The following is a 21,248-nucleotide window of genomic DNA, read 5'->3' on the forward strand; positions in this document are numbered from 1 at the left end:
GAGGTCTATAGATCCAATGAAAGACTCTCTCTTGATGAATAGGAGATCACAACCTGGGAGATATTGACTCTGGAGAAGAGTTGGCTTCAGCAAGGAAGGATTACTGGATCTGATAAGAATCTATTCCAAAAGGGGAGTCAAATACAAAGTTTTCTGAACCGTGGCAACCAGAGCAGAAGACAGGAAGAGGTCCAGGGACCACTTTTTCAATTCTTTAGTTCTTTCCTTTTTTTTATATTTTTCCTTTCCTGTTTCTTTTGATTTCTCGTGGCTTTTACTCCTATCAACTGGTTTCTTTGACTGATGGGCAGCCGAGGAAGTAGCAGAAGACTGAACTGGGGTTCCTTCTCCTACCGAGGCAGGGAGAAGCCCCTTCAGAATTAATTTATTCCTCCTTTCAATTGTGGACTTGTGACCGAAGGCCTTACAGATGCTGCAATGCTTGTCCAGGTGTGCAGCCTCCAAACAGTATACACATTTGGCATGAACATCTGAGTTAGGCAACTTTTAAGTTTCATGCTACACACTTTTTAAAACCAGATATTTTTTGGACATGATAAAGACACAACTGTGCCACAACAAAAACAAACCAGAAAAATCACACAAAAACAAACAACTACAAAAGGTGGCAGCCTAGCTATGTCAAAGAAAGAAAGAAAAAAAAAAGCACCAACAGGCATTAACAGAAAGACTTTTCAACAAGTATTAAAACTATCAAAATACAACTGCTAAGTATTTTTTTTTTTGGTGAAAGGAAGTTAATGGAAACAGGAGGGGAGCTCCAATCCAAAAAAGGGAAGAAATAAAGCTAATAAAAATGAGGCATCTATAATAGTCAAGCCTGAGCATGAAGAACCATGTCTGTAGCTATTGGGTGGCAAATGAGATCGAAGGTATCTTTATCCTTACAAGGGATTATGTACAAAGGGAAAAGCCTGAGCACGGGAGCCAAAGGTTTACAGCTGCTGAAGTCAGATCCAATTTGGATCCAAGGACCCATCCATTAAGGAACAGATGGAAGAGACATCAGACTATTTTAATAAGGCATAATGCCATCTTAACTACTTAAATACAAATAACAGCTAAAAATGGAATGTGAATGAACTTGCCAATAAGAAAAAGCAAACTCTGCAATTCTGCAATATATAAATATGTGTGTGTGTATATATTTATAAAAAAAAAAAAAAAAATATATATATATATATATATATATATATATATATATATATATATATATATATATATATATATAAATATATATATATATAAATATATATATATATATAAATATATATATATATATATATATAAATATATGTACGTTGTATATAATATAAAAACAATGGATAGCTGCAGTGGTGCAGCGGTTACCATTGCTGCCTCAAAGCAAGAGGTTCTCTGGTTCAATTCTTGGCTGGGGTGCCTTCTGTGCAGAGTCTGCATGTCCTCCCTGCAGTCGCATGGGTTTCCTCCTGGTGCTCCAGTTTCCTCCCACATCACAAAGACATGCTGCATGTGGATTAGATACTCTAAATTGGTCCTATATGTGAGTGTGTGTGTGTCTGGCAACTTGACACCGTAAACCTCTACTGCCAATCATTCTGTGGACCGTTGTTCCACTGTGGTGACTCCTAACAGGAAAAAGCCGAAAGATGAAGGCATATATATACATATATATATATATATATATATATATATATATATATATATAAAAACACCACTGTCCAAATCATTTCACTGCAAGAAAAATACTAAAATGCACAGGAGCATCAACACCTTACCAAGAAAAGCAGAACAAATATCCACTTTGCTCATCTAGGTAATGAACAAAAAGGTGTATTCATTTTAGTAACCCCATGGCAGGGTGTAAAGGTTGAAGAGGAGAAACAAAATAGATATGGTACGCAAATGATGACTACAGTAATTTGGCAAGGACTTTGCCTTACTATTACTTCGATATACATGCCTATAGATCAACTATACTAAATATAGAGAACATAATGCAGAAAGTACTACTGATAATGGGGTGCTGGAATATGAGGGGAAGCATGAAAGATACACACACACACACACACACACACACACACACACACATATATAGACACAGAGATAGAGAGAAATACATGGCTAGTTTTGGCTTTACGGTTGTAGCCCACAATAAGAGAGACCACAATTCTTACACATATTACACTATTACACTACTCAATATCAAACCTGGTCAAGGCTGGACAAAGGATATTATATCAAAGGAACATACACATTGTTTAATGGACTAAACTCCTTGCACTTTTGGATCATGCACCAATCCAAATTAAAATAAGAGGTAGTTTGAGAAAAATTCAAGGAAAGACATTGTCATTTCCCACTGTACTTTTTAAAGAAAGAACAAACCCTTTAAGCTATAGCTAGAGAAAATATTTACAGCAAACCTAGAATGTTTGGAGCATTCATGGATAGTAAATCAAAGTTGAGATGGCTGTAAGCGAAGTATACAATCTCAGACTGCTGTAAAGGCATCTGAAATTTAGCACAATAATAGTACAAAGTAAAAGGAAAAACTATCGGAGCTAAACACTTTTCAAGATTATCAGCAAAGAAATAATGAAATATCTTTAAGTGCATACAAGAGCTTAAGACATATATACAAAGTACACATTACTTACACTATAAAACAGAGACACAATTCCTTCCAGTTAGCTTATTATGACAATAACCCTAAAGCAATCAAGATAATGGTGCTCAGGATAAGATAGCAGACAGTAGATAGGATGACTGTTAAAATAAAATATCCTACTGAAAGAACACCTAAAGAGGATCCAGATGAGACAATGAAAATAATGGCAAACTGCTAAGCAAGTATTTGCAAACGGAAACCGGGAATGAGTACAAAAGAGAGGAAAGGACAGAGTATCTGGGAGGATTAGGGCAAGGCATAAGGAAGATTATTTCATAAAGGAGATTACAAAACATAAAATTAAATGGTCTTTCTTTCTAATGTAAGTCAAGTAGCAGATCCCAAATGAAGATTAGACCGATTTCCCAGGGGGAAAAAAAACAATCACTTGCTTGTTATTGGCTAAACTAAGCTAGTGATCTTGAAAAATAAGTAGGTGACAAATTGAACAATGCAACACTTTTCTGTCATTAAGTTGAGTTAACAACGCAGAGTATAACCATTCAGCTTTGCAAGAAGTTCCAAATAGTATTAGTCCAGAAATAAATTTTATCTTAAAAATTCTGTTAGGAAGATGAATAATGGCTACATTATCTCAAATATGCACAAGACATTTTCTCCCATTCACTCCAACCACCACCACCATCTGCATTTGTTTGCCATGCTACGACAATACATATCCATCTATACTGCTGTCAAATTACAAAGGATGAGGTAAGCAACCATAATTACAATATCTTCAGAATCACCTACCGTCATGCTGACAGGCTCTTGCATGGCATAAAATGAAGACACAAACTGGAACCAGATAAAACACCAAAAACCCCCAAAAGGATGCTAAAAACCACTGGCACCACTGGAACCAAATAGCTCTGCTGCTAACAGTCAGAAATGAAGTGAGCCACACCAAGGAAATGCAGCTGAAACTTTAATAACAAATATTCGCAGTTGTTGAGCTCTTTCTTCCCATTAAGGGACTTAATCAGAACTGTTATTTGTCATAAAATACCCATTATAAATACAATCATTTCATGTCATGTGAAGCAAAAATTGACCAATGGCATACAAAAGGCAGATATCAAATGCCAATAACACTCAAACATTAAAGATAACGTTCAAATCAATATTAAAATATGTATAAATATGAATATAAATATATACGTGCGCAAAACTGCATACTAGATGTAAAATGTTGTTATACCTCCAATTGTTTTAATTTTAACACTAATGAAATTGAACAGGCTTCATTTAATCCAGTATTTTCAAAAGCATTTAATTTTAACTGCCATATCAACTCAGATTTAAGATCTTTCTTAACCTGACCTAACACACAGAATTTAAAAACATGTAAGGAGTAGTCTAAAAATGTGCCTAAAAAAGGGTATTTTTGCATTTTTTTAATTTCAAATAGGCGCTCATACATTTTTTTGTTTAAACTTCCTAGAGGTTTTCCTAACATACAAAGACGGACAATGCTGGCAACTCGCCAGAGAAACAATGAGTTGAGTCATAGTTAAAACACCCGTTGATGCTGTATTTGATGCCTCTAATAACCATATTTTCATCTACTAGGATATGTTTACAATAAGAACCACCACCACCACTCTTAGCCATCCCCATTTTGACATGTTCTCTTCTTGCCTTTTTTCTCCAAAATTGCTTTAAAGGACCTGTACTTCTTATATACAACCAAAGGCTCATTCCCGAAAACTTTCATGATTTTATAATGGTAGACAGTAATTACTCCTTGACTTTTATTACCGCTTTTTCTATAGATAGTGGTGACATTTTCAATCATATTAAGAACTGGCTATTTTCTCCATTGATTATATTAGTGCTGTTTGGTTCCAGTGGTGTCAGTGGTTTTACCATCCTCTTAGGTGTTTATGGCATACAATGAACCATGAACCATTAGAATAAAAATTTAAGTATGTGTGAGTGTGTGTATAGCAGTGATGTATAATTCATAATTTTCCAAAGCAGAGACTACTATTCTTTGGATTTATTGGTTTTTGTGGGGGAGTTGACCGTTTTTTTTTGTTTTCTTGGTCATAGTAACGGCATGGAGAAGGAGAACGAGAGGCAGACTTGTTGCGAGGACAGCAGTCAAGCAAGGAAACTAATAGGGCAACTTACTGCCTTGGTAGGCTTGCTAACACCTTTGTGCGAGTCCTTTGTACGCAAAGCGTATGAACCGGAAGGAGATGATATGGGTCCAGACCTGAGAGCACGGCAGCAATGGCAAAAGAGAAAGAGACCTTGTTTTGGAAGTGGAAGAGCGACAGGTGAAGGAGATGAACCGAATGGTTCAACGTTTGATCCAGCAGCCACCCCGAATGCTTTTCAGGAGATAGAGATCGAGGATACGGAGGTTAATTTTAGAGAAGAGACAGAAACGCTTGAGCGTTTACAAGGTACTGTTCCTATTGCCCACACCATTAAAATTAATCATTGGTTGAAAGAACAATATAACTTTAATTTTAACCTTAACAATGGTGAAGGGCAACAACGACAAGCTGTTAATAGTGACTCTTATAGTAAGAAAGTTGATAATGCTTCTAAGTTGATGTACAAATACAAATCCATCACTATAGAAAATGGTTATCTTAAAGAATGTCTGAAACGGAAAATAGTCCCTAAGGGACTACGTACTTGGAAATATCCAAATAATGTACAGATAGGGTCAATATTTCATACTGAACTTGTAAATGTTTTTAATAATTGTGGTTTGGAAATTGTTAAATGTATTATTGATGAAAATGATAGAAATTTAGCGATGATTCATGAACAAATTATTGCACTTGATGCACTAGTAAAGGAAGACTTAGTCTTCGGTATTAAAGAAGAGAGACAAAAGTACATGGAATTAAAAAGGGAGATAGATGGAAGATGTGATGTGTTAGTTAAAAGAAAGATGGATAAGTTAAAAAGGGACATTTTGGAATATGAAAAAGATACAAGTTACCCGAAACCAGTGCATAATGGAGCATCCTCACACAAAAATTCTTACAAGAAGGAAGGAGGATATCAGGTAGGAAATAGAACAGGGGAGCCCCAAATAGATTTCTTTTATGATGATTATGATACAGAATTCCCACCACTAGGAAGACAAGAAGGTGAAGAATATTTTAGGAATAGAAATCAAAGAAATTTTCACAGGGGAGGGGGGATAAGAGAAAAGGGGAGATACAAGTACTAGACCCCTTGACTTATGAAACACGAAAAACAACGGAGGTAATAGAGAAAATAGGTAATAAATATACAAAGGATGGATTTACCATATATAATTTTAGTAATATTGAACTCAGGGGTGAACATTTTTCCCTATTAGAAAAGGGATTTAAATTCATTCCACTAGTTAAAGGGAATAGGGTTCAAACTTTGTTGGATATAAAATTGTTTATGAGAAAAATGAACTTGGAACTTTTATTTAGAAAGGATGGTATTGACAGGAACAATATTTATGTGACAGAAGAACAAAGAATATTAAAAAACAAATCAACATTTAACCCACCAATCCATGCTCAACTAAAAAACTTTGAAAGTAACATGGAAAATATCATTAACAAAGTTGATAAAAAGGTTAAGTATAAGAAGAACTTAGAAATGGGGGAAAAGAAGATTTTAGACGAATTAAAACATAGTGCAGGTATCAGAGTTATGAAGCCCGACAAGGGTGGGGGGGGGGTCGTGATCATGGATGTCATAGAATATGAGGGGAAGATGAATGATATTTTGATGGATACAAAGAAGTATAGGATTGTCTCTAAGAATGAGATTAACCTAGCATATAGAAGGATAGACATGGTCTTGGAAGATATGGCCCTCGAAAATGTTATTGATGGGAAAATGTTGGCTTACTTAAAAGTTAATAAGCCAAAGATACCTGCTATCTTCGGTATACCGAAGATACATAAAAATAGTGAAAACCCTCCCTTTAGACCCATTGTAGCAGCGGAAAGCTCAAAAACTACACCCATGGCAAAATTCGTAGATGTCAAAACAAAACACATATGGATAAATAAGGAAGCAGTACCGAGAGATTCATGGGATCTACTTAGAGAATTAACTTTAGATGTATTTGACAAAGATCTTATGTTTGTGACAATAGATGTGGTAGACTTGTTTGGGTCTATCCCATATGAAAAAGGCATTAGAATGTTCGAAGAGGAGGTATTTAATGATAAAAAATTAAGCTTTGAGGACAAGGTAGCATGCACAGGCTTTATGGACTTGATTTTGAAAAATAATTTTCTAATCCATAAAGGTGAATTTTTCCAACAAATTCAAGGAGTGGCAATGGGGGCAGCCTGTGCTCCTACCTTTGCTAATTTGGTACTTGCCAATTGGGAGGAGAAATATATATTTAAATCTGGCTACATGGAATATTGTAAGTTATATAAGAGGTTTTTAGATGACATAATAATTTTTTGGATGGGGAGTCAGGATAAATTAAAAGAATTTATAGAATATATTAGTCACACTGCCGATTTCCTAAAGTTCACATACAATATGTCCAACAAAAGTATAGCATACTTAGATATAGAGATATATAAAAATACCCACTCCTTTGATACTAGGGTATATAGAAAAGAAACATATGTAAATTCATTTCTTCATTTTGATAGCAGACACCCCATTTATTGTAAGAAGAATTTAGTAAAGGGGCAGTTCGTTAGAGGCTCAAGGATGACAAGCTCCGAAAATGACTTTACAAAAGAATGTGACAAATTGGAACAGATGTTTCAGGAAAGGGGATATCCAGAGCAGTTTATTAAGGATTTGAGAAATGAAGTTATAATAGGGAGAAAGGGAAAGTTTAAACCTATAATAGGAGAGAAAGAAAATGGACAAAACATGGGAACCAATGAGGTTCCTAAGAATGAAAATTTTCAGCAAGCATTGGTTCTTGAGTACAATGCCCTAAATAAATCAGTGAAATGGTTATTTCAAGAAGAATGGGAAAAATTCAAAAGTTTAACTGACTGGAAGGTCTCCCAGAGCAAAAACTAAAGGTGGTATTCAAGAATTCAGTCAACGTAAAAAATATTTTGGAAACTGGGAAGGTAGAAAATAGAATAGGTGATAGAGGGAATACAGTGAAGGTAGGCACCTATAAATGTGGAAAATGTAGGCAATGTGGGTTTATTATAAACCAAGAGAAAATCTATCTAGAAAGCAAGGAATTATGGCTGTATAGTAAGGGCTATTTTAACAGTGAATCAATAGGGCTGGTTTACTTAGCAATATGTAAAAAATGCTCATCCTACTACGTAGGGAAAACCGAGAGATCCCTGAAAAAGAGGATCTATGAGCACACATATGAAATGAGTAAATGCAAAGAAACCAATGCACTCTATAGACATGCACTTTTATGTGAAGAAAATGATTTTAAATTCTTTGTACTAGATCAAGTTAAAAAAGATATTAGAGGTGGTCCTTGGGAGGAGAATATCAGTTACAAAGAATTATGGTGGCAATTAGCCCTAGAAGCCAATAAATTCCCTGGCTTGAATGAATACATATCCATCCTACCACTACTGAAACTAAGAGCTGCTAGAATATAAAAAGGTGGATGTAGTAACTTGTAAAGACCAATAGATGGCACTGGTTCACAGTAAAAAGTGATACAAGCTGGGCTTTATGAAATAAAGTTTCCAAAAGAAACATACATATGTATTTTTAGTTTTGGATTTTATAAACCAAACCACTGAGATGTTTTAATACATTAGAATGTGTTTTTTAAAAGTATTTAATTATCAAAGATTATTATAATAACATATTTGATTTTAAACTAATATATACAATGTTTTAAATAAATAGGAATAAGTGAATCTAATTGTTAATTAATAAAGCAAGTTCATTTGTTAGTTTGAACTAACAGGTGTTGAATGATTGGCCTAATGTGATGAATTAAAGTATATTAATGAATGTTTATTATGGTTTTTGTATCTGATGAAGTCCATTGGGGACGAAAACGCGGATGTTCAATAAAGCGTTCATTTCATTTCGTGAAGAGATTGTGTGGTGTACTAAGCTTCTCAACTCCTTTTTTGACTCCTTTTTTGGATTTATTGGTTTTTGTGGGGGAGTTGACCGTTTTTTTTTATTTAATTTTAACTGCCATATCAACTCAGATTTAAGATCTTTCTTAACCTGACCTAACACACAGAATTTAAAAACATGTAAGTAGTAGTCTAAAAATGTGCCTAAAAAAGGGTATTTTTGCATTTTTTTAATTTCAAATAGGCGCTCATACATTTTTTTGTTTAAACTTCCTAGAGGTTTTCCTAACATACAAAGACGGACAATGCTGGCAACTCGCCAGAGAAACAATGAGTTGAGTCATAGTTAAAACACCCGTTGATGCTGTATTTGATGCCTCTAATAACCATATTTTCATCTACTAGGATATGTTTACAATAAGAACCACCACCACCACTCTTAGCCATCCCCATTTTGACATGTTTTCTTCTTGCCTTTTTTCTCCAAAATTGCTTTAAAGGACCTGTACTTCTTATATACAACCAAAGGCTCATTCCCGAAAACTTTCATGATTTTATAATGGTAGACAGTAATTACTCCTTGACTTTTATTACCGCTTTTTCTATAGATAGTGGTGACATTTTCAATCATATTAAGAACTGGCTATTTTCTCCATTGATTATATTAGTGCTGTTTGGTTCCAGTGGTGTCAGTGGTTTTTACCATCCTCTTAGGTGTTTATGGCATAAAATGAACCATGAACCATTAGAATAAAAATTTAAGTATGTGTGAGTGTGTGTGTAGCAGTGATGTATAATTCATAATTTTCCAAAGCAGAGACTACTATTCTTAAGCTTTTACAAGTATCGGATGGAAAAGATCATGCAGCACTTATCAAAAAAATAGTAAGGAAAGTTCCCTGGTCAAATTTCCCTTATTCAGTATGAATACCACCTTGGATCTCCCCTGAAAAGAGGGGACTAGACTCATCTGACTAACCAGTCCAAATATATTAATTAATTAAATAAATAAATATAAAATAAAATACAGGTAGAGACTGCAATATGAGGTAGTTGCCCCCTTCTAGCAACCCTTTTAAAGAACAGCAACGCTGACCAACTCCTACACTTTCCTCTTGGGTTGGCAAGGTAAGATGAAACAGATAAGGACTGTTGGCATTATCAAAATATTTTAAATATGAAAGAAACAGCGCTTATGAAACCCCAATGCAAACAGCAACCACATTATACAATTGCTAAGCTTGAGAACTTCAGCGGGTTGACAATGAGGTCACTTCAACATTGAAAATGCAGCCTCAAAATCTGCAGTACACTGCTGTACAGGTAAACAAACTGAGGATTTCGTAACTGTCCTCTATAAGGTCGCTTAATTTTCATTTTTAACTAATTCAACCATGCCAATAATTTCAAATGTAAATTCAACATTGAATGGGAATATGAATGGTACAAACTTTCGGATTCCCTTGTTGCAACACAACAGATTTATTGCCACTTACTTGCCAGAATCTTCTTCAGATAAGCAATCCACCCACACAGTAGTCAGATTATAGCACGTGATGTCATTACTTCCCTAAAAAGATAAGGCATTGTACTTTATAGAAAAATTAAATTTTAGGTTAAAAATGCTAACTTGAATCATATTTACTTATATTTTATACTGCAAGTAAACACTCAGAAATCTTTATTATACAGAGATGTCATCTTTTTTGTACCTTGAAAACTGTTTTGTATCATTTTACTGCAGAGAATGCATTACTTGATTAAGAAAAGTGAGGTGCTGTAAGCAATGAGAAATACAAACCAAAGCACTTGCAGAACCAGCAAACAAAATGCCTCTTCAGGTCAGCGAACCAAAAAGATTTATTTAACGCCACAAAACAATAACTTGTGTTTTCGTCCTTAGACTTCATCAGAATGAATAGTTAACCAAGCTAGTAATCTCCTTAAATAACCCTCCCTTCCCATTGACAAAGCAATTAACCAAACATTTAGTATAACTGAATGTGGTGCATTCAAAGTGCAACTGTAAAACGCAACTATAAAAACTACTAAGACAAATAGTTACTTGTTACAGTAACAGATTTTTTAAAAAGCAGATTTTAAAAAATGTTGAATCACATAATTAATATGTAAATACATAAAATACAGGCCATCAAATGTAATATAATAGAAATAAGTAAAAAAGATGTGTTACACCAAAGTTTTAAATTGTGTTGAAACAAAACCACATTACCACTGTGACATTAGACAACTGAGCAATTTCAGGGAAGACTGTACACAAAACTTACAAAAAATCAGTTTTCTAAGGTAGTAAAAAACAGTGTGTTACACTATCCCTAGTGTTGCAATCTGTCCTGCTATCACACCTATACATAATCAATCTTCTAACCTGTGATGCTGCAAACCTCCCTCAAATAGCACTAATCCTACTAGTGGATCCCCTCAACTGTATGCGACTTATAGTGCTGCTTCCTCTTTTACCTAAATCTGATTGGTCTAGTGCTTTTGAGCTGCTTGATTAATAACTCCGAAATTCTTGCCACTAGATTGCAACTTAGCAAAAGTAAATGCATCAATATCATCTGTATGTTATTCCTCTAGGTAATAATATAGCCACACTTGAAGACACCCTTCACTGGCTATCATGTCATTACTGCCAAGAAAAACTATTACTTAGAGACTTTAACATTGACTGGGGCACCTGTTCCTCAGAATCCCCTTCTACCCACATCAACCTGCATGCATTTACACAAACCATAACCATCCCTACCAGGCTAGGTAAACCCAACCAAAAAGAAAGCATGCTCGACTAGGTACTCGTAAATAGTAACCCCCAACTTTACACTGCTGGTACCCTCCCCAATGACCTAAGTGACCACCTCTTGACTTACATAGTTAAGCAAATAGCCATTAATCCACAACAACCCTTACTCAGAAAAGTCAGGAAAAAAAAAAAAGACTCAGACCCTGCCAAATTCCAACAGGAACTTAACTCCTGTAACTGGTCTATGCTAAAACACCTCCCGTTAGAAGAGGCAGTTGCATATTTTAACAACAAATTTCTTGAAATCCTTGATTTGCATGTACCTGCCCGCTTAAATGTACAAAAGCAAAAACTGCACCATGGCTTTCTAAAAAGTCTAGACTAAAAATTACCAGTAGAAACAAATTTTGGGCTCTTTGGCGCTCCACTAAAGACCCCCATGATCATGTTAAATACAGGCAAGCTAGGAATGAAACTAAAAAATCCATTCTACATGACAAAAAACAATACTGCTATAATTTACAGACAACTAACCAGAAGAATCCTCAAAAGTTCTGGGCAGGTTGAATAATCTACTTCATCCTGGAAGAACATCTACACCTATCCCCGCTGCTACCATTGATAAATCCCCTGAGGAGGTCTCAGACAGTTTTAAGTGCTTCTTTACTGAGACAATTCAAGCCCTGCCTAGCCAGTAACCTCATAGCTCCCCTGGCCCTGATAGTATCACCTCTAAAAACAAACTCTCATTTAGCTTCCAACCAGTGTCCACATCACTTATCTGTACCTTGATCCAAAAATTAAAACCCACCACACTCTCCGCTGACCAACTCCCCGCCGAGTACCTTCAAAAATCAGATGATGCCATTGCCTATCCATAGCAGAGGCTAAAATTCCCATCATTTGGGAAACATCCTACGTAATCCCACTACATAAAGGAGGTTCCTCCACTGAATTCTCCAATTACAGACCAATAGCTATAACTTCTCCACTTGAAAAGATTATGGAAAAATGTATACACAAACAATTCATGCACCAGCTAATCCAAAATCACCTCATGGTCGATACCAAACATGGCTTCCTTCCACACAACAGCATGACTTCAGCCCTACTGGCTTTTACCAATACCATAAACAATAACCATAACAAAAATCACATATCCTCAGCCCTCTTCTTGGATCTTTCCAAGGCATTTGACATGATTGATCACCAACTTTTAATTCACACCCTGCAAACTCTCTGTCTAGATTCTAAAGCCCTTCAATGGTTTACTTCCTACCTCAATCGGAGGCAGCAGGCTGTTCTCTGGCAGAACAAGCTCTCTAACCTATTATTGAACACCTTTGGAGTACCACAAGGCTCCATATTAGGGCCCCTGCTGTTTTCCATCTTTATTAACACCTTATATACTGTCATCCCAAATGTTAGCTGTACCCAATACACTAATGACTCCATCCTGATTTGCTCAGCTACACATTTCCTACAGACTTGAGGTCTGCTACCCAGTCCATCTTTAATATTATAGAAAAGTGGCTCTCTGAACGTCGATTGTTACTAAATCCCAAAAAAAATAAAATGCTGCTATTCTCACCAACACAAAGGTCTGCTGCTTTTACCTTCACCATGAATGCAAAAGATGGCACAATAATCTCCCCAGACCCCTCTACAAAACTACTAGGTGTCATTATTGACAATAACCTAAAATTTGCCCTACATGTAAATCAAACGATCAAGACCATCAATAAAAAACCTGGGTCACTGTATAGAATAAAAGCCTTCCTAACCATTCTAGCTAAGATTGCCATAGCTCAGTCTCACCTACTTTCAACACTTCTGTACGCTTCCCCCCTGTTCGCCAATCTAAACTGTACTTAGACTGTCAACTTGTTACAATCACATTGCCAGGTTTGCCACTGGCCTGCCTTTTAGAACACACCACTGCATCAACCTTAAAACAGCTTGGGTGGCTAGAACTTCACAGTCTAATCCAATATAACCTTCTGATCATGGCTAATAAAATCCTCTATAATCCAGATAATACACCAGCTCTGAGAAATACTATCACCCCCCCCCCCCATAACAATCCAAGACTGCTTTGATACTCGAACAAACTACTAATTCAGACAATCAAAATTAACAATGCAGCTGGTGATGCCCTCTTTGCAAACTCTGCAGGCAGAGCCTGGAACTTACTTCCAGCTGATATTACTTTGTTGTCCTCCCTAGGCCAATTTAAAACCAAACCCAAACATATGGCATTAAACTGGCTTTGCCACAGCAACAAGCCTGGCTAACTCTCATCATGAATGTGAATAATCTATTAATCGAGCTGCTATTAATTTTCCCATGACTGTAACCAGGGGTACATTTTAACCTGTGAACTTGTCTATTCAAGTTTGCCTATGTATTCTTTGAAAATACCATATCTGTAATTATGACTTAATTGTTTTCATTGTATCGGTTTACCATGGAGCTTTTCTCCCTGGGCCTCTGCTGAAAATAGACATAGATCCAGTCAGACTATCCCGGTCAACAAATGTAAAATAAATAAAATAAAATATTTTGTTTTCTGTTTTATGAAATATGCTTTGTCGTGTATTTTTGTTCTATGTGAGAGGTAGGCACTTAAATTATTTAGACTGCACATTTCACGTTTTTTCATTAGATAATTGTCTCTATAGAGATACTTAAATACACAGTGAATTTCTGTCACTTTGTCGTTTGGTGAAAAGATTTCAAGTCTGCATAAACTAAAGAACTGCTGGTGATTCCCTGCTAATGTTTCCGCCCACCCACCTATTTCCTGATTTGCCTTGTAAACCTGGTGATTTTAAGTTGCCCACCCCTATTGTAAGTTGAGTTTAATAAGCTCCTCCCCTTCTACACTGCTGTTGATAATACTGAATTAATTAATTTGCCTTTCCTTGTGCTTGTATTGAAAAAGTGCATTTTGCCTCTCATTGTCTCTTCTACTGATTTACTTGATCTAAATTTATTTTCTAGCTAGTTACTGGATAAAGTAGTATATTACTACAGTCTAGTAAGCACTTGCTTTTACATCAAGAGGTCAGCGGATTTTCCATCTAGTGTACTGGGAGGTAGCCTGGTCTGTTCACATTGCAAAAACACCTGAAATTTCTTCATCAGGAAACTAAGCATAATTTTTGTCTCTATTGCACTTTTTAAATTGCACTGTATACGATCACTGCATTTTTTTCTGTTTTTTACTGTTGTGAATGCATATTTTCTGCACTTGTTTTCAACTGTATTTTCAGCCTAGATAGAATAGACTAGATTCAGACCTGCTGAATCTAGCCTGTTTTTGTTAACCTCAAGCACTAAACCAGCCATCTTACATTAAGAAAGGGTCCCCTGCACCCGTGTGGCAAAAGAGTGTGGATACAGCCTTGTCTGAGCTGGGGATTGCTGGAGGAAGGTTCATTGTGTACTTTCCTATTGGCAGATTAGCGTAAAACTGTTTAATTTCACCTGTATTTAAGCCTCGCATTTGCACATCACTGAGCATCATGCAATAGGGGGTTAGCAGTGCCCTGTGTAGACGCAAATGCCTTGAAACACAATTTTTCCCCTAGACAACTGTCAGTAGAGTTCTCGCAAGCTTCTATATTGCACTAAAGGCAACTTAGTTGTGCACTGAGCAGCACTGTCATACCTATCATCCACAACCCTCATTTTAACAACCCTGGATAGTCCTAGCACAAAAACTGGTCAATCTAACTCACTTCCTTTCCCTAAAAGTTTAATAGTTCTTGCACAAAAAATGGACAATCTAGCCCACTCTTTTCCTAAACAGCTCATATGGTAAAAACTTGCTACAATGGACAGTTTCCCATCATTTCTCCGGCCAGCCTGATTGAGATGGGAATACTGAGGCAATATAGTAATTGCCTCATGTATACTGAAAACCATTTACTCCTACAGCAAACAAATACCCTATGTGAGACATGTAAGTACACTATGAAATTGGAATCACTTCTTTCATATAACAAACCAGATACCAAACAGGTCATAGTTCAAGTTGGGGTGAATGACTTGAGACGTACCACTCTGCACTATATGACGACAGACATGACTGAACTCTCAGACTATGTCCCAGGCAGGTATGAACCTAGCCCTAAGCAGCATTCTACCTTCTCCCAGAATTATGCTACAGTATAAACAAAAATGATTGACTTCAACAATTGGCTTAGCTTCTGGTGTCAGTCCAGGGGGATCCAGTATCTGTCAGCCTGGGATGACATGGTTAACAGACCACACTGCTTTGCCAGAGATGGTCTACACCTGTCTCCTCTAGGCTGGATACTGGCAAAGATGCTTGCCTTCACATAGCGCCTTTTTAAGCAATGCCAAAACAACAAAACTTCTGACATAACAAAATCCACCAGAGGCAAACTCAAGGTTCTGCTGTTTAATGTTAGAAGCCTAAACATGAAGCTGCACTCCCCAGAAGAACTCTTCACCTTGGAAGATGCTGACATCTGTGCAGTCACTGAGACATGGTTCAAGGCCGCAGAGAGCACCCCAGCCTTGCAAAGTTACAATGCCTTCCAAATGTTCAGACCTCAAAATGAGTGTGAAAGAACCAAAGGTGGAGGGGTATCCATTTTCATTAAAGCCAAGTAAACCTCAAGACTGGTCAAACAGTATGACTATCCTGAACTACACCATGTCCTATTAACTCTAGGCAAAATACCCTACCATATCATGTATACCTATAGGTCCCCCACTATAACCAAGAAAAGCAAACTGTCTACCTGGACTTACTGGAATCAATCTCCCTACAGCCCAACACCTTAGTCATGGGTGATTTCAACTATCCTTCAAACTGGGTGACATATGTGTGTGTGTGCAAACACACTCACCCAGAGGTTCCTGGACCTTGTTAATTCAAATGATATGGAAGAGATAGTCTGCACCCTCACAATGAGTTCAAATGTCCTAGACACAGTATAGACACGATATGAGCTGCACTTCCTCAGTGTGACACCTTCCCCTGGTATGGTCGAACCATAAAACTGTCTCTCGTCCGAAGTAATTATTGGACCTGACACACCCACCAGAGAAATAAAAATGAAGAACTTTTCCCAAGGCTAACTTCAGACTACTAAGCAATGGTATAAAAAAGTTTTATACATCCCCCTCATTCTCACAGACAACAATGACTCCTATTCAGACATATTCAGATGCACTGTATGAACACTTAAGCAGCTGTATAGACTCGGCTGTGCCTGACCAGATTAAATCCATTCCTCCCGAAAAAAAACAAGCCACCCTAGAGAACCTCAAGTATAAACAGATTATATAACAGGAAGAAACTGATGTCTAAGAATAAAAGGGAACCGACTCAGCAGAGGAAGAATTCCCTCCTCAGTTTGAACAAAAATCAGAAATCTCGTGAAATCCTCTAAAGCTAAGTAAGAAGCTAAAATACATCCCTTGATAAGGATAATCATTAGGCATTCTCTAATTACATCTGAAACATAAAAGGGAATCCCAGCTTTCTGCAGAGCTGTAAATTCAGGGTGCCACTCATATTGCACTGAAGGGAAATCGCCAACCTGCTACCTAACAGATTTGGTGCAAACTTCACCCTCCTATCCCCACGAGCCATAGCCCACATCAGTCCTCTGTCTAAAGTCTTTAGGGATCAGGTCTTCTCTGTGCTCTCAAGGCCAAAAACATGACCTCAATGGGACCAGATAAACATCCCAGGATGCTTATTAAGCAATCTAAAACATGACCTAGCAGACTTACTTAGCGCTCTCTTTAAGAATAGCCTGAGAACTGGCTTTGTTCCAGCAGAGTGGAGAACAGCAAAAGTAATCCCCTTACACAAAGGGGGGGCCATCAACAGACCCTGGGAACTATAGACCCAGAAGTCTAACCAGTCTCATCTACAAGGCCATGGAATCATCATGGACCTCATCAACAAGGACATAGGGGACCTTCAAACTCTAGACCCAACCCAATTTAGCTTTAAGGATAGATCAAGCTTATTAAACCTGGTAGACTTCTTCGGGAAAGTCACAAGAGCCCTGGATGAAGGCAGGACAGTGCATACTGCCTATCATGACCTGGCCAATGCTTTTGACACAATTCTCCACTTCAGTATCATTGGAAAACTCTCTCAGTTAGGGATTATAATACAGTATGTAGACCAAGAAACTTTGATCTGTTTGGAAAAAGAAGCACGTGAGGAAGTGCGAAAATATAAACAACAAAACCTAAGCATAAAAAAGAAATATGGATATGGGAAAGAAAGAGATAATTGATATGCTGCAGTATTTATGCAAAGGTGAAAGCCAAATTAATCAATATAAAGAAGGCAGCCCCAAAGATATTTGGAGAGAAATACAGGCAAAGGCACCCAGATATCCAAAATTTCACAATAAAAAATAATATCACAAAAGTGGGAATGTAGAAAAGAAGATCAGTAAAGTACTAGTTAAAAAAATAGAAGTTGAAATAATGGAGTGTCTGCAAAGTGAAGGATTTGGTATAGAAGGTCCAACACAGGTTACATCACAGCATGACGGAACGAGTCCCCAAAGTAAGGAGAAACAGGAAGATCAAGAGACATCTGAAGAAGAAATATGGATACGGGAAAGAAAAAGATATTTAAGATGGTGCAATATTTATGCAAAAGAAAAAGCAGAACTAATCAATACAAAAAGAGCAGCACCGAAGATATTTGAAGAAAAATACAGGCAAAGGAATCTAGACATGGAAAACTTTACAATACAAAAAAAATAAGAAGACAAAGAGGAAAAGTAGAAAAGGAGATTAGTAATGGAGAATTTAAAGAAATAGAAATTGAAGTTATGGAGTACCTGCAAAGTGAAAGATTTAGTATAGAAAATCTAACTCAGAAAGCACCACAACAGGATAAAGCAATGGACATCCAAATTAAGGGGAAACCAGTGGAATGGAAAGCAAATGGCCAGGTGCCATATGAAGATATTTTGGAGCCTTCCAGAGGAAACCAGTATAAACATTCACTTGAAGCTTGACAGCAAGGGAAGGAACAGGAAACCGTGGAAACTCTGACACAGTCAATGTTGAGGAGTGATAGGCCAGTGAGTTCCCATATGACAGAGCAACGGATGGCACAGGATGAAATTGAAGAGAATGTACCACAGCAAGATGCTATAGAACTTTCTACAGAATGCCCGCAGAAAATGGAAAACAAAAAAATGTACCATCAGTTTAGAAGAACATGAGCTAAGAGAAGCATTGCTTGATTTAACAGAATAAGACATATTAAGATCAATGAAAGAAATAGACTGCAGAAGGTCAATAAAACCCCAAAAGTCAAAAGTTTGATAAAACAAATGAACACAGTAATTAGGACCATGCAATATAATAGAAGTAAACAGGATCTATTACTGTGCAGCTAAATTAGTAACTGATAAAGTTAACACCATCATGGAAGTATCGAATACAGAAAACTATAAAGCAATTAAGACAAGAAGTGTCACTCTTAGAAGAGTATAGAGGAGGGAACAGATCAACAAAAATAATTGGGTAGATGTGATAAAAGCAATGCGCACTAGTAGAACAGATCAGGATCTATCATGCACTATCACAAATAAACTAAAAATCTCACCAGAGGCAGAAAAACTTAGAAGATATGCAGATAAATATAAAGGAAAAGTACAAAATAAGCAGTTCGCTGATGACCCAAAGTTTTATAGAGAACTGGGAAACAAGGTAAAAGGAATTGAAAGACCACCAAAAAAAGTAGAAATAGATACATTTTGGAGAAGTATAATGAAGATCCTGTGGAACATAAAGATGCTAAATGGATAGAAAGTAAAAGAAAGAATAAGTTTAAAGATGCAGGACATGAAATGGGATAAAGTAACAGCCAGATAGAATGAAACAAAGTTAGGAAAAGCCTTTTGGAAACCCCCAAGCCCAGATGCAGTACTTAACTTCTGGTTAACAGTATTAACATCTTTGCATGAAGATTTAGCCATGATTAAGCACTATTTATATGTGCACCCCAAATAGACACCAATCTGGCAAACAACACGAAAAACAATGCTCCTACTTAAGAGTGAACCTGCAGGCAACCCAAACAATTATAGACCAATAACTTGCCTTCTGATGACATATAAACTATACACACGACTGATGCCGACAGAGTTTATAGTCATTTAGAAGAAAACACAACTGTGGCAATAGAATAAAAGGGTAATAAAAGAACATTATATGGAACAAGGATCATTTGTTGTTAAATAAAAAGTAGTTAAATAAAGTCATAGTGGAGAACTGTAAAAAGGGGAAGAATCAAAGTATGGCACGGACTGACTACAAAAAAGCATTTGATAGGATCCCACATTCATGGATAAAAAGAGTGCTTAAAAATGTACAAGATACACCATATACTGATCAACTACATTACAGTGACCATGAAAATGTGGCAGACCACTTTGCAATTAAGCTATAATAAAGGACAAATATTATCCCAGGGATAAAAATTCACAGGGGGATATTCTAGGGTGACTCTGTCACTGTTGCTATTCTGTCTTGCCCTTAATCCATTAAGCTGTCTACTTAACAGCTTAGGCCATGGCTATAATTTTACTCCTAGGAAACAACAAAGTGTAAAGACTTCTCATCTTCTCTTTGTTGACTTAAAACTGTATAGGAACTGAAAGCACAACTGCAAGCTGTCAAATCTTTTTCAGATGATATAAGAATGTCATTTGATCTTGATCAATGTGCCAAAGCAACCTTTAAAGCAGGAAAAACTGCAGCAACAAGAAAACATCAGTTTGGGACAAGAATGTGATTAAGAACTTGAGTAAGAGTGAGTGTATAAATATTTTGGAATTGATGAAGGATCAACAATAAAACATGAAGAAATGCTAATAAAACTTAGTGAGGAATATTTTAGAAGACTTAAATTAATCCTGAAAACAGCACTGACATCTAAGAACAAAATTCAAGCCATAAACCAATTTGCTCTTCCTGTCCTAACTTACAGTTTTGGAGTGATTGACTGGCCCCAAAATGTGCTGGACAGATTAGACAAGAAAACAAGAAGGATGCTTCATGCTCATCAAATGATTTATAAAAATCAGTGCATATCAAGATTATAAATTCCACGTTTGAAGGTGGTATGGGCCTCCTTGAAATTGATTACATGTATAGATCTGCAATCGTGGGACTGCACACATCTGCTGACCTCACAAAACCCAAACATAGTGAAAGCTTTGAAACACGAGGAGAATAAATTTAAGATGACTTCCCTGCTTAGTCTTGCCGAAGCATATAGGTGGCAAGCAAGAATGGAAATCAAACCAGAAGTAGATAAAAATCAGGCAGCAACTGAATGTGCCAAAAAAACAAAAGAAAGAATATAAGGTGAAGGATCAGATGAGAAGGCAAGAACTGTGGAAAATGCATAAATATAGTTGCAAGTATAGAAAACTTCTGGAAAAAGCTCATGTTGATCTGGACTGAATTCAGGAATTTAAACCAAGAGATGAAAGGTTAATATTGGCAGCTCAAGGTAGTAGGCTACTTATATGTTGGTTTACAAATTTCATTGAACATGTCCGAGAAACAGACAAATGTAGGCTTTGTAAAACAGAATTGGAAACAGTCGCACATCTCGTTGCTGGTTGAGACATACTAATGGCAGAAGAAAGGTATACTGAAAGGCATAATAATGTGGCAAGACTGTTACACTGGGGATTGTGCAAACAATATGGTACTATAGTGGCTGAAAAACACACAGAAAATGATGAAGTCTACATTACATCGGATCACCCAT

At 36.6% G+C, this 21,248-nt stretch overlaps 1 protein-coding gene across 4 annotated transcripts in view; it reads right to left on the reverse strand.

Annotated features, from left to right (window-relative positions):
- Positions 1 to 21,248, reverse strand: part of ALS2CL (ALS2 C-terminal like) — a 2,758,770-nt gene that overhangs the window by 1,838,615 nt on the left and 898,907 nt on the right. For all 4 annotated transcript variants that reach the window (XM_044065874.1, XM_044065873.1, XM_044065871.1 and 1 more), the window contains one exon: positions 10,176 to 10,249. In XM_044065874.1, the coding sequence (XP_043921809.1) occupies positions 10,176 to 10,249 (74 nt within the window). The remainder of the gene's footprint in view (positions 1 to 10,175; positions 10,250 to 21,248) is intronic.

Source organism: Protopterus annectens, chromosome 3.part0 (genome assembly GCF_019279795.1).
Source record: "Protopterus annectens isolate FY-2018-M chromosome 3.part0, PAN1.0, whole genome shotgun sequence".
Taxonomy (NCBI): domain Eukaryota; kingdom Metazoa; phylum Chordata; order Ceratodontiformes; family Protopteridae; genus Protopterus; species Protopterus annectens.